The sequence below is a fragment of the Palaemon carinicauda genome, chromosome 29 (genome assembly GCF_036898095.1).
Source record: "Palaemon carinicauda isolate YSFRI2023 chromosome 29, ASM3689809v2, whole genome shotgun sequence".
NCBI lineage: Eukaryota > Metazoa > Arthropoda > Malacostraca > Decapoda > Palaemonidae > Palaemon > Palaemon carinicauda.
Window position 1 is genome coordinate 51,989,671 of NC_090753.1, and position 15,000 is coordinate 52,004,670.

Below are 15,000 nucleotides of genomic sequence, written 5' to 3' on the forward strand. Positions count from 1 at the left end.
AAAAAAAAAAAATCTTCCTAACCTCTACTGCATAATGGCCTTCCACTATCTTGGATTTGAGTTCACTTGCTTGAGGGTACACTCAGGCACAAAATTTCATCTTATATCTCTTCCTCTTTTGTTAAAGTTTTTATAGTTTATATAGGAAGTATTTATTTTAATGTTATTTCTTTCCTTTCCACACAGGGCTATTTTCCCTGTTGGAGCCCCTGGGCTTATAGCATCTTGCTTTTCCAACTAGGGATGTAGCTCATCAAGTTATAATGATAATAATACGGTCTGAATCATATCCTGTTCTCTCGTCTTGGGTAGTGCCATACCCTCTGTATCATGGTGGCCTTCCACCGACTTGGATTAGACTTCTCTTGCTTGGGGGTACACTCGGGCACGCTATTCTCTCTCTCTCTCTCTCTCTCTCTCTCTCTCTCTCTCTCTCTCTCTCTCTCTCTCTCTCTTAGTTTCTTAGTTTTTGAAGTTTTTATAGCTTATATATAAAAGATCTAAATTAATGTTGTTACTGTTCTTGGTACATTTTATTTTGATTGTTTATTACTTCTCTTGTATTTCTTTTTATTTACTAGTTTCCTTTCCTCACTGGATTATTTTTCCCTGTTGGAGCCCTTGGGATTATAGTATCTTGCTTTTCCAATTAGGGATATATCTGAGCTTGTAATAATAATAATAATAATAATAATAATAATAATAATAATGATAATAAAAATGACAATAATAATAATAATAATAATAATAATAATAATAATAATAATAATAATAATAATAATAGCATCAATGCTTAGAATTAGGGTAAATTATAGACGAAGGTAAAGAAACTTTCTTAATTCATCTTTTCTACTTGAAGGTTTAAATGAATTCAACGTGCTGCATATCCTAGTTCTTTCAAAATTAACACGCAGCAAAAACCTGCCATTATAACAGGGCTTAATTGTAGCAAAATTTTCACAATTAATACCATATTTATTTCTAAATATAATAATGTAATCTTTCAAATTTACAACACAAGTAGATGATGTTTATCATTATGGCAATAATCTTGATACATTTAAAGGTTTAAAGGCCGCTCATGAATGGGAGATGCAAGGGACAGTGACATTACCCTATCGAGCAGGATAACGCCCTAGAGACTGACCATAAATACATAGGATTAGCACCCAAGGCCCATCTCCACCCAAGCTAGGACCAAGGTGGGCCAGGCAATGGCTGCTGATGACTCAGAAGGTAGACCTATAGGCTCCCCCAACCCCCCCCCCCTTCTTAGTTCACAAGGATGGTGAGGTTGCAGCCACCAAATGAACTAACGAGTTTGAGTGGGACTCTAACCCCAGTCTGGCGTTCACCAGTCAGGGACATTACCTCATTGGCCACCACAACCCTCGCAAAACAAATATAAATAAAATAATTGTATTTTTGAATCATTTATAGAAAATCAAACAAATGAAAATCTATAAAATTTGAAAACAGATTGGCAAAATTGAAGTATCAATCCCCATTACAAGACCTCCACGAAAGGAAACGGATCCAAGATAAAGAGCAAAATGACATACCTGACAAAGGTACATCAGACAGCATCTATAACATTTTCAACGCTTCCAGAACTCTAAAATTACTGCCAGATCTTTTCTCAGACAGCATCTACAAAATTTACAACTATTAGAACGCTTCCAGCAAAGAATAATGAAGAGTTTTAAAGTAAGAAAAGTAAGAAAAGCAAAAAAAAAAAAAAAAAAAAAAAAAGCACAATTCTTTTTTTTTTTTTTTTTTTTGGCGTAAAGGTACACGTACACATTACAGCGTCCGAGCAGCCTTGCGTCCGGTGTACAATAATGTACACAGACGTCCGGTGTGTTGAGCTGAGAATTAAACCCTGACACTTCATTCAAGACCTCGATTCCAAGAGTAATAACTAGAGTTTTGATTTCCCTGTATTGTTATTACCAACTGTTTCAAAAACCTTTACATTTCCTTATTTATAAATAAAATATAACTATTACTATCGGTAGAACTAATAAGAATCGTTCTAGAGATTACTACGAAACTATCATCAGGCTAACAAAACCAATAACTAGAGGGGCACTCAGTAGAGCACAGACCTCCGTCGCGGCAGTTTATTTCTAGACTATTGCTCAACCTTGACCTTTGTATTAACATGTATTAATTGGCGTGGATTTTCATACACTGAAATGTGAACCAAGTTTGAAGTCTGTGACAACGATGTCCAAACATTATGGCTGATTACGTGAATTGCACATTTTGCTTGACCGTAACCTTGACCTTCCAAAATCTATTTTTTTCCAGCTTTTAACAAAACAGTTAATTTCTGCCTGTTTCATTACTTCACGATTAAAATTTGGGGCCAGACAAATTGTGGCCAGGAAGTTATTCACAAACAAACACACACACGCACACAAACAGGGGGTAAAACATAACCTCCTTCCAACTTCGTTGGCGGAAGTAAAGATGGACTGTATATAATATAGGTAAACTTATATGTATGGTCTCAACATCCATAGAGAGAGAACCAGTAGCGCAGCGAGTGTATGCTGTTAGGCAAGTCGCTGGTGAGCCTTCCTCAGAGGTGCGAGTTAATTAGGTAAATGTTAAGGGAGTTTTTTTTATAGTTGTTTGATAAAAATTTAAAATATAATTATGAATGTGGCAAAGGTCTTGCCCTGCTTTCTAGGGAATCAACGCTTATTAAGAAAAATGGCTTCAAGTTGAACACGTACAAACATGAATAAAGTACATTCAACATCTATCATCTACATACATACATCATACATATGTGTATATATACACAAGTCTTATGAGACAATATAAACATTACTAATTGCTATCATAAAATGACCTAAGTGATGAGAATCCGAGATGATGATGTGTGTGGATGTTATGACCGAAGAAAATATATCAAATTATATATATATATATATATATATATATATATATATATATATATATATATATATATACATATATATATATATATATATACACACATATATACATATATATATATATATATATATATATATATACATATATATATATATACATATATATATATATACACATATATATTACTGAAATGTATTTATAATTTTTTTAAATATATTTGAATTAATGAATAGGCTAACACTTGCAATAGCTAATGAGTCCGGAAGCATTTAAGAGAGGACAATTTTGGATTATGCTCGTGGAGGCTAAACTTTTATAAACATTCATTACAAGATCATTATGGAGTTGATGTAAACATTCTAAAAATGAAAAAAAAAAAATAAGACCTCGAGATATAGAAAATATAACACATTTTCAAACTACACAAGGAGATACTTTTTCAGATTTTTTTTCCACAAAAGATAAAAACCAAAATCTGCAGACTTGCAGATGAATTACTCACATATCAAAAACTATAATAAATTTTCTTACAAACCCCTGATTCTTAAACAAAAAATGACATTGAAAATAATAATAATTTTTCTACTCACATAAGACCTATAATAAATTTTCTTACAAACCACTGATTCTTATACCACAAAAATTGCATTGAAAATAATAATTATTTGTCTACTAACATAAAAACAATAATAAGTTTTTTTACAAACCTCTGATTCCTAAACAAAAAATGACATTGAAAATAATAATTTGTCAACTCACATCAAAACTATAATATATTTTCTTACAAACCTCTGGCTCTTATATAAGAAACATTGCAAATTATAATATTTGTTTCACGGCAATTTACCTTCACCTTAAAAACAGTTCTTAATAATAATTTGTCAACTCGCATAAAAACTAAAATATATTTTCTTACAAACCTCTGGCTCTAATATAAGAAACGACATTGCAAATTATATTTGTTTCACGGCAATTTACCTTCACCTTAAAAACAGTTCTTTGAAACTACATTTATAACCCTCCCCAAAACTACCGAGGCATTAGAGGTTTATAATGGTAATTGTTCCAGTGAAGTTGACAGTAACTAAAATTAAGAATTGTGACATCCGACGAAATTAATTACATGCAACCTCAAGTTGACATTCATGCTGACAGAGTAAGTGGGACGTAGCTGTTTGCTTTCTAATTATTGTTAATTATTATTATAAGCGGAAATAACCACGTAAACATGTGCGTCATCCTCATGGAAATGTCTGGATACGGCAGTGCATTTACGCAAGGTAATGACAGTAAATTATGAATGTTAATATGCATGCGTACTCTCTATTTACTTACATGACCAAATTAATGTGACATCATGAGAGACGTTATAAGTAAGGTAATAACAAGTTAGAATGAAATTAGTTGAAAGTGAATTTAAAAAATGAGTCAAGAAATATATTGATTATAGGTAAAAAAAAAAAGTTAATAATGTAAAAAACGAACGTTAAAAATGAAATAACGTAAAAAACTAATAACGTAAAAAAATGAGTTACGTTAAAAAATGAATAAAGTAAATATTAATAACGTAAAAAATGAAAATTTAGAAAAATTAAAACTGTAATACATCGTACTAAACTAATAACTATTGACACTCGATGGTAACGAATTCTTTTTAATTGTGCATGAGAGAGAGAGAGAGAGAGAGAGAGAGAGAGAGAGAGAGAGAGAGAGAGAGAGAGAGAGAGAGAGAGAGAGAGAGAGAGAATGCATAGTTCGTAAGCTTATTCATTGCGACATGGCTAAGTGGCACTTTGACTATTTGCTGAAAGCCAAATGAAAGTTTTATTTTTAGCAATTAATAACTTCTATGGCACCATTTTTCAATTTACTATAAAATTTACAAGACTTTTCCCGTTCAAGAACTTGAAGAGCATCACATAGTTAACTATGGCACCATTTTTTAATTCATTCATAAATTTACCAGACTGGTCTCGTTCAAGAGCATCACATACTTAAGAGGGTTCGCACTAAACTTACCAATTTCATTCATCTCTTATTATGCCCAATTAATTGATGGAATAATCACCTGCTAATAAATGCTATATAAATAATCTACACAACCATAAACAGACCTCAAACTGTTCTAACAGATTCAACCTTCCATATGGTCATCATACTTCACATGGTCCTCATAGAGTGCAACTCTACAATTGGGCAATTAACACTAGAACATTCAAGTTCTCAAACTTGGTTAAATACCCCCAAATTAATCGCTAGAAGTTCAACCTTCCTCATGGATACCATTGGGTGCTAATTAAATAATTTAAAACGAGTTGCTACGGTATATACAAAACCTCAAAGATCTTCATAGCCACCAAGGAGTGCTTACTTGATCATTTGCAAACTAAAAACAAACAAACAGACAAACAACAACTTACATAGGTTCAACTATCCTTATTATCTGTTCACCATTAGGTAAACAAGGCACATCTTTTGTGCCAAAAAATGGCTGAATCCGAACCTATTAATACAGGTTCAACTCTCTTCATGCGTACCTAAAGGTTCGACTCTCTTCATGGATACCTTAGTGTACCAGCTTTACCCTACGGGGATTTACACAGGTAGTGAGGCACTTGATAAAAGAATGCCCCCACTTTTATCACCTTGAGAAATATATATGCTCGAGGCTCGAGGTGGAGAACACAGGTTCATATTTGCCAAGATTCTTGGGCAGGATGTGTTGTACTATGCTACCTGTGTTTTTTTATTTATTTCACAAGCAAGTCTTCTGAAAGCTATTTACCTTTGACATCTTTGCTTTTACAGTTTTAAATAAGTTCTTTTTATTATTTTTTTATAAGAACGATAATGGCTTCAATGACATTAGATATCAGGATGCCAGAAAACTCAAAATTAACCAATCAGCCAATTCACGGGCATCATGCAGTGCTCTCCCGACCATCCGCCAATCCACAGACTTGACAAACCCACCTAGTGACAAAAACTCTCTCTTGTGCCTCGAGCTACTTACACAGGTTCGCCTCTCCTCATGGCCATGGTCTTGAGGGTCTTGCAAGGTACGTTACCCATACTGCACAGGGACGTCAGCCAAGCTCGCATGTCCTGGATGGCAACGCACAGACGGCCGCACACCAACAGCTCGCTCAGAGCCGTTGAAGAAGGAAGGATTAAGAAGTCCTTTAAGGCGGTGGATTCGCGCCGACTCCCTTTATTGTTCCTATTTTCTATTCTCTTCTTCAAGGACGCCCTTCGGGAATTGTGGGGGGCAAAACGTTATTCACAACATACACTATTTTTTCTTTTATTTTTCAAAGAATGTTCAGTTTATGCTTCACGGGGTGAGCTGAAATTAACATACGGATGAATGTGATGGGGAATGTGCACAATATACAGCAGTGCAAATTGCCAAAAAAAAAAAAAAAAAAAAAAAAAAAAAAAAAAAAAAAAAAAAAAAAAAAAAAAAATCTCACGAAATGGAACATGCCCGAAACGTTCACAGTTGGCCAAGAGAAATTGTCCGATACCGAGGAGTATGAAAATAATAATAATAATAATAATAATGAAAAAAAAAAAAAATCATTTACACACGAAAGTGGTGCTCACTTGATGGCAATGGAAGAAATCGCCATTAATCACTTGAAAATTGCTAGAGGTCGCAATATAGTCTTGTCAAGTTAAAGTTCAGAATAATAATAATAATAATAATAATAATAATAATAATAATAATAATAATAATAATAGTAATAATAATAATAATAATAATAATCGCACACTATCTACCACCAATCTGCAGTATGTGATGAAAAGTAAATAATAATAATAATAATAATAATAATAATAATAATAATAATAATATCTCCACTGAAGCTGCATCTTTAGAAAAACTATAGACCTCACACACCAGTAAAGATGGCTCACCAGTAATGCATCAACTCTTCAGACAAATACAGCACCAACGTCTTATCTCTTTCCATCACCATGCTCCTTACAACAACAACAACAACATTACAAAGACCTCAGACATGTAAATTCCGGTCTGAAGTTTGACCAGTTTCATCACCACACTGGCCACTGCGGATTGGTGATGGTGGGAGATTTTTGCCTGATCGCTACCAGCAAAACAACTTAGTATGGGTGGCCCTGACTAGTATAGCTTTGCTAGTCGTGGCATTACGCAAATACTTCAATGTGTTTTCTTTTCAGGAAGTTTAAGAAATCGAGGAGGGTTGTCCAGTATGAGTGTAGGATGGCAACTTTGATTTGATTTATGAGAATATATGGTTACATGTTCCAGCACTGGGACCGGGGAGCCCAGTCAGCACTAAGATGCAACCAAGAATAACAGATAAGGAAGATAGAGGGAAGGTCGAGTCGAAGGGTAAAAAGTTGGTGCAATTGGTCGAGGCTATACTAACTTTTCTAATTCCTACAGTGCACAGCAAGGTCACAGAGTGTTCTAAACCGTATAAGGTCCAATATAATAGTGTTACTAATGAATTTTCCATTGCAGTAATAAAAGTGGCTGATATCCTGAAGGTTCTCTGCACAAGATTTCACAAATTTCAATATTTACGTTCTGAGTTGGGGATACCTTAATGTGGTAAAATAGTCAAAGCTGTAATTGTCTGGTCCACCCATAATAGGTTGATTTGCTATGAGCGACCAGACGGAAAATCTCCCACCATCACCAATCAGCACTGGAGAGCATGGTGATGAAAACAGACTAAACCTCAGACATGGATTGACATGTCTGAGGCCTATGCCCTGCAGTGGAATAGAAAGAGCTCCCATCATCACCCATCCCCACTGGCCAACATGGTGATGAAAACAGACTAAACCTCAGACATGGATTGACATGTCTGAGGCCTTTGTCCAGCAGTGGAATAGACATATCTTCCTGCATTACTGGATAACATGATGATGAAATCAGACTAAATCTCAGTCATGAATTGACATGTCAGAGGGCTTTGTCCTGCAGTGGAATAGAAAGGGCTGCATTTGCAACATAAACGTTTATGTCTGTGTGTATGTATGTATGTATGACTCCCTCAAAGCATACACATCCATTACGTAATGACAATCTCCAAGGCAATTAAAGAAAACCTCAAGACAACTCAACCTTGAAAGGCGTCCTCTAAAACAGCACGGCCTCACTTCTCAAAATATTGAAATATTTCTCTTCCTTCCCCTTCGACTTTCATACTGTCTTCTCTCTATGCTATTTCCTTGGAATGTTTTCAACATTTAGCGAGAAAATTAACGTCTATTTTTCATGACCTTGGCTTGTCTGGATAGCGTGTACCTCTTACTGTGAAGGTTTTTGTTTCAATACGCATATTATTTTATCATTATTATTATTATTAATATTACTACTGCTACAAGCTAAGCTATAACCCTTGTCTTGTATAGACTACGTGTACGCTTACTGTTAAGTTTTTGTTTCCATATGCATATTATTATTATTATTATTATTATTATTATTATTACTACAGGCTAAGCTATAACCCTTGCCTTGTAAAGACTACGTATACGCATACTGTTAAGGTTTTTGTTTTAATACTCATTATTATTATTATTATTATTATTAATATTATTATTATTATCATTATTATTATTATTATTATTATTATCATTATTATTATAACCGTAGTAAGAAAAGCAAGATGCTACAAGCGTAAGGGCTCCGACAGGAAAAATAGCCCAGTGAGGAAAGGAAACAAGGAAATAAACTACAAGAGAAGTTATAAACAATCAAAATAAAATCTTTTAAGAACAGTGACAAAATTAAATCAGATCTTTCATAAAAAAAAAAAACAGGAGGAAGATAAATAAGATAGAAGATGGAATATTGTTGTTCATATTTCCAGCTTTTCAAGGTGGCAGCCTGTCAGTGTTTGATCTTTCAGAAGAAAATATTAAGAATAATAACTTGTCAATACCAACAAAGTCTATAGAATCAAGGTTATCATAATTGCATTTATCCTTTGGCAAAAATATTCCTTTACTTCACCTTAACTAATATCTTTTCCTTATACTCGCTTTCTAAACAAAAGCTGCACTGAACGATGATGGCATACCTATCTTATTAACAGGTCCTAATTCCAGTTCATTTTACGGCTCTGCGCTGCCATAGAATTGTTGCAAAATTGAAAAATGATTTTTTACAATATATATATATATATACATATATATATATATATATATATATATATATATATATATATATATATATATATATATATACATGCATACATACATACATACATACATACATATCATCATCTCCTCCTACGCCTATTGACGCAAAGGGCCTCGGTTAGATTTCACCAGTCGTCTCTATCTTGAGCTTTTAATTCAATAATTCTCCTTTCATTATCTCCTACTTCACACCCCACACATATATACATACATACATACATACATACATACATATATATATATATATATATATATATATATATATATATATATACACATACATATAATGAGTGCTGTAATTCCTAGCCGTATATAAAACGAGAGAGAGAGAGAGAGAGAGAGAGAGAGAGAGAGAGAGAGAGAGAGAGATTCGTGCTTCTAAAACACAAATGATTAAACCTCATGAAACTAAATGAAACCGGAAGCTCGCGTACATAAAAGTGTTTCGACTTTCAAAATACCTTTGTTAACACCTTGTCAGTTGTCGAGTAAACTGTTGCAAGATAATATCAAGTCTTAGAAAACAATGCAATATTATTGAAATAATTGCCCCTTGACATTCGTTTAATACCCGATTTATTCTAATTGTACTCATTGTTATGATTGATGCAATTCAATTGGCTATGATATCCGGTTTAGACAAAATTGGCCCCCCCCCAAAAAAAAAAATATAAATTAGTTACATTAAACAGAACATAGAGTATATGTGTTTTTTTTAAACCGTACAATGAATCCCATGAAAGGTTTTAATACAAAATGTATTTCACATGATCTTAAAGACTTAGATCAAGATGAGGGCAAAAAAAGGATTAATTCGCCAGAACTATTCAGCTAAAACTCGAGGTATCGTGTTCACTCGGTTCTACATCAAAACATATCCGAACTTCAATCCGCATTACACTGGTATCAAATACAAATCGATGGTCTAATGCCATTTGTAAAATCACTCGACTCACGAATAAATCATCGCCGTTGGCCATTTCAAAAGTTAGAAATCTAAGCGAACGTTTTATAGAAAATAATTCCACCAACAAAGGCCAGGTCCACTGTACTGTAGAGGCCCACTTTCAGACATGAATCTAGCACTACTTGTATCACTACTACGGGGAATGTGCGAACACTTTACTGTGTGTACATAGTACATTCCAACCACGTACCAATCATAGCGTCTTTCTTCCTCTTCTTCTCCTTCCATGACAGCGCCAGGAAGCAGCGTGTCTTCAGTAATGCTTCCGGTCATTCCAGGTCAAGAGAGAGAACTCTACTGAAGAAGCACAGCACTAAGGCGCACTTCTACCTTTAGGAATCTATCGATAAAGTCTCCCGCCCTTTTATCCTCCCGGTTCCAATAATCTACTCCGACCTACTACCCTAAATACACCAGCCACAGGACCACCCTCATTCATACCTGCATACATAGTCAATATTTCCAGGTTACGCTGGATAATATATTATTCATTCATTATCCAGGTGTCAAGATTGGATTATCTCTTTTTTTTTACGCATGCGCGGGCAAACTGACATAGACACGCACATTCGAATGAATCTTGTAGAAGGTGCTGTGTCACGTAACTTTTACTTTCGGGTCGATACTTAGAATTGCTCCAGTAAAATGAAATAAAAAATACTCCATTACATTATATCGGTTTATTATTACATTTATATCGTTGCCTCATTAAGCTAGGCATTATTATTTCAATTCATATTACTGTCTCATTCTGCTAGGCATTATTGCATTACTATTAATTACATTTATATTATTGCTTGATCCAATTAGGCTTTGGCGCTTGCAAAATAAACTAATTTGCAATGTTTTGTTGGGAATTTCATAACGACATTTTCATCCACACAATTTCCCTAATCAAATTGGCATAGGATTATTCCTTGCTATTGTTCAGTGGCTATTTTTCTCTAAGTAAGCAGCTCTTCTAGGAGAAGGACATTCCAACATCAAACCTTTGTTCTCTAGTCTTGGGTAGTGCCATAGCCTCTGTACCATGGTCTTCCACTGCCTTGGGATAGAGTTCTCTTGCTTGTGGGTACACTCAGGCACACCATTCTATCACAATTTTTTTTTCTTTTAGTTTTTACAGTTTGTACAGTATATAGATCTAATTTAATGTTACTATTCTTAAATTATTTCATTTTAATTGTGAATTACTTCTCTTGTAGTTTATTTATTTCCTTGTTTCCTTTCCTTACTGGGCTATTTTCCCAGTTGGATCTCTTGGGCTTATAGCATCCTGCTTTTCCAACTAGGATTGTAATAGTAGTAGTAGTAGTAGTAGTAGTAGTAGTAGTAGTAGTAGTAATAATAACAATAATAATAAAAAGCAGTGGGAAAGAAAACGAGAATATCATCACCAGTAACTAAAGAAAATGGAAAACTAGGCGCCTTTTTTTTTATTCTCAATTAAAAAAGCAATTGGCTGTATAACCCATTGAAAAAACTGCGACTATTCTCGCCCTTTTATTAAAATGTTCTATTATAAAAGGGCATAATACTAGGATACAGTGTCTGATTTCCACCTGGCACATCGATGTGGATGTAAGATTTTTTTTTTTCGGTATCTCACTGAAGTAGAAAATGACAAGACATTTATACATACATCCATTATATGAATTATATATATACAATCACGTATATACATACATATTCTTTGTGTATATATATCATACATATATATATATATATATATATATATATACACATTCATTTATATATATATATATATATATATATATATATATATATAATATATATATATGTATATATATATATACATATATAAACATATATATTATAAAATTATATATATATCTATATATATTTATTATAAAAGTGTAAATATATACTTTATATATATACGTATTGTATATATATATATATATATATATATATATATATATATATATATATATATATATGATTTAGAAACACTAATAGCCAACTTTGGAAGGTATAAACAATCAAAGTGGCTAACAACTTATTCACGTTTGCTAGGCCCGTGCCTTACTCCCAGTCTACCGACGTCCGCTCAGAATTAATAATAAGGGGGTTGGGGGCTCTAACAGAAAGCCTACATCAATGAAATGACATTACTTTCATTTCCTCAATTAAGGAAACACGTGATATTGAAAAATAAAGAAGGGTATTAAAATATGGAATGATTTACAGTATGTATGCATTTATATTTGCAATCATCATGACAAATGGTTAAGATAAACTTGCAAAAACATATGTAAAAAAGGGTAACCGTGATAAATAAAAAAAATGATAAACAAAAATAGTTTGAAATAAACATGAAATTTAAAAAAAAAAATATTAACCACAACGATGACAACACACTTGATATTAACACACAAAAAAACACTTAATGAGAGCACAAACAAAAACACCGAACTCTTTCGCACAAAAGTCCGTCTGTCACTGGAACAAGTAAGACTTTCAGACTGCCGGAAACTAATCGGGAGGCAAGTGCCAACCCTGAAGTAGAAAGCCCCCCCTCCACGGGGGGCTCTACCCCCTCCAACTTCTCCAGTAACCACCTAATTCTAATTTCACAACTCCTTCCTATTCCCCCCCCCCCCCCACCTCACATAAATATATAATTCAACAACCTTCAAAGGCAAAACTTTCCCCTCTTGTTCTCTCTCAATTCCTCACCCCCCACCCCTCCAGGGTTGTAATAAGCCTTCTCCCACCCCCCTCCCCCTTCCCACAAAAGAGGAGTCCCACTGCAGGCCCCACCCAATTGCTCACTTGGGTTCAACAGAGCGAGACTTTTTGAGGGTGCACAATGTCTGTAACGCTGTTGGTCTTTGGGTTTAATCGTTGAGTGATTTCAAGGTTTGATGTCGATTCTTTTAATTAATCAATTTCAATAGTTTATAAATATAATTATGATACTAATAAATATAATAGAACTAATTAATTCTTATTAATCGTAGGCAGAAGAGCCATCCACCTAGAAGTGTCAGTAAGTGCCAGAGTTTGAGTAAGACACGAAACTCGATCACTTTTTGATGAAGATTCTTTTAATTAATTAATTTCAATAGGTCGTAAATATAATAACTCTGATACTGATAAATATAATAGAATACTATTGAATTCTTATTAATCGTATATAAAGAGCCATCCAGCTAGAAGTAAGTGCCAGAGTTTGAGACGCCGTGTGACTCATTAATCACTTTCACTCGTCCAGAATTATAACTAAAAAGACTAACTAATAAAACATCATACCGATAAGTCTGATTTCTTCTTTAATCTGAAAAAAATTACATTTTAAATGCAAAAGATTTTCATGGACGTAGGCTATATATAGATTTATCCTTGTTTAATAATTTGTAAAAAATATATTTTCTAAAAGAATAAAAGTTTATATTTAGCACGCAATTAAATTTATTATATAATAGCTGATTAAATAACAGATTGAAGAATTATAAGTTAAAATACAAGTTAAAACATGGTTCTTTGTTTTTGAGAGTTTTGAAAAAAAAAAATTTCATGGCAAAATATAACTTTTCTTTTATATTTCTAAACACTTCTTAAAAGAATATCTCAAGATTGAAACAGAACTTCTTGACCTTTAAGTACAAACGCAGTAATTAATGGAAAAAAAAAAAGTCTAAAAAAATATGCACAAATTATTATATATCTTCATTTTTGCTTTTAACATGAATCATTGTAGATAGACAATAAACTATTCTTTATCAAGAATATCTATCATAATGAAATTGACACGAAACGTTCCAGTCTAATTAAAAATTAAAGGAACCTTCTATTCATCTTTAATTACTTTAGGAATTACTCACAGTGGATGACGTATAACAATCAGGTCACAAATCACAGCTTATAGTCAATTTCTTTTAGCGAGGCACATTTGCTCGCAGTGGTGCCCTTATAGCTCGGAAAAGTTTCCTGATCGCTGATTGGTTGGACAAGATAATTCTAACCAATCAGCGATCAGAAAACTTTTCAGAGCTAAAAGGGCACCGTTGCGAGTCGGTGCAAATCTGCCTCCCTAAAAAAAATGGACTATAGGCAATTATCGGGTGGAAATTAAGATCGACGAGATAACTAAAAGTAGGCCTGTCTCTTCTTGGAATCTAAACATCAAGTTTTGGAATCTTCGAAGTAATATTCATTTTAAAGAAATATTTTATTTTAATTGTTCATTACGTCTCTTGTAGGTTATTTCCTTATTTCCTTTCCTCACTGGGCTACTTTCCCTGTTGAAGCCCTTGTGCTTGTAGCATCTTGCTTTTCCAACTAGGGTTGCAGCTTAGCAAATAATAATAATAATAAAAATAATAATAATAATAATAATTAAATTAAAATAAATTTCTCATCTACTTTTGTTTCATTATCTTTCCCAAAGAGGACTTAAGATTAGATGGAACTCCAAGTGCTTAGGAATTTAGGCCTTCACTGTTAACATAGTGTTTTAAAATTCAAAGGAACTTGCAATCTGTCTATTTTAAGTATATTGAAAATGTCTTAAGACTCGGTGGAAATTATCGCAAACTAGTTCGGTATCCTATAAGTTTATTGAAACTCATAGACTACCTATTTCTGACACTTAAAAATATATTTCTTAAAGCGTACATAATTCTGGCAACTTAAAAAGTGTCTCAAAGTCTACCTACTTCTGGCACCTTACAAATGTCATTCGTAAAGCTAACCTATTTCTGGAACCTTCAAAATAGCTTTCTCATAGCCTACCTACTTCTGGCACCTTAAAAATTTCTTCATAACATATCTATTTCTAGCACCTTAAAAATAGCTTTCTAAACCTAACTACTTTTGGCACCTTAAAAATGTCTTTCTCAAAACCTACTTACTTCTAGCACTTCAAAATGTCTTTATCAAAGCCTTCCTACTTCGGG

At 33.4% G+C, this 15,000-nt stretch overlaps 1 protein-coding gene across 2 annotated transcripts in view; it reads right to left on the reverse strand.

Moving 5' to 3' along the window:
• Positions 1–15,000, reverse strand: part of Pgd (phosphogluconate dehydrogenase) — a 100,248-nt gene that overhangs the window by 47,645 nt on the left and 37,603 nt on the right. Inside the window, exon 1 of one of the 2 annotated variants that reach the window (XM_068352635.1) lies at positions 5,924–6,099. The exons of the other annotated variant lie outside the window; for it this stretch is intronic. Within the exon in view, the coding sequence (XP_068208736.1) occupies positions 5,924–6,012 (89 nt within the window). The 5' untranslated portion in view covers positions 6,013–6,099. Of the gene's footprint in view, positions 1–5,923; positions 6,100–15,000 lie in introns of those variants that run through there. 2 annotated transcript variants of the gene reach the window in all.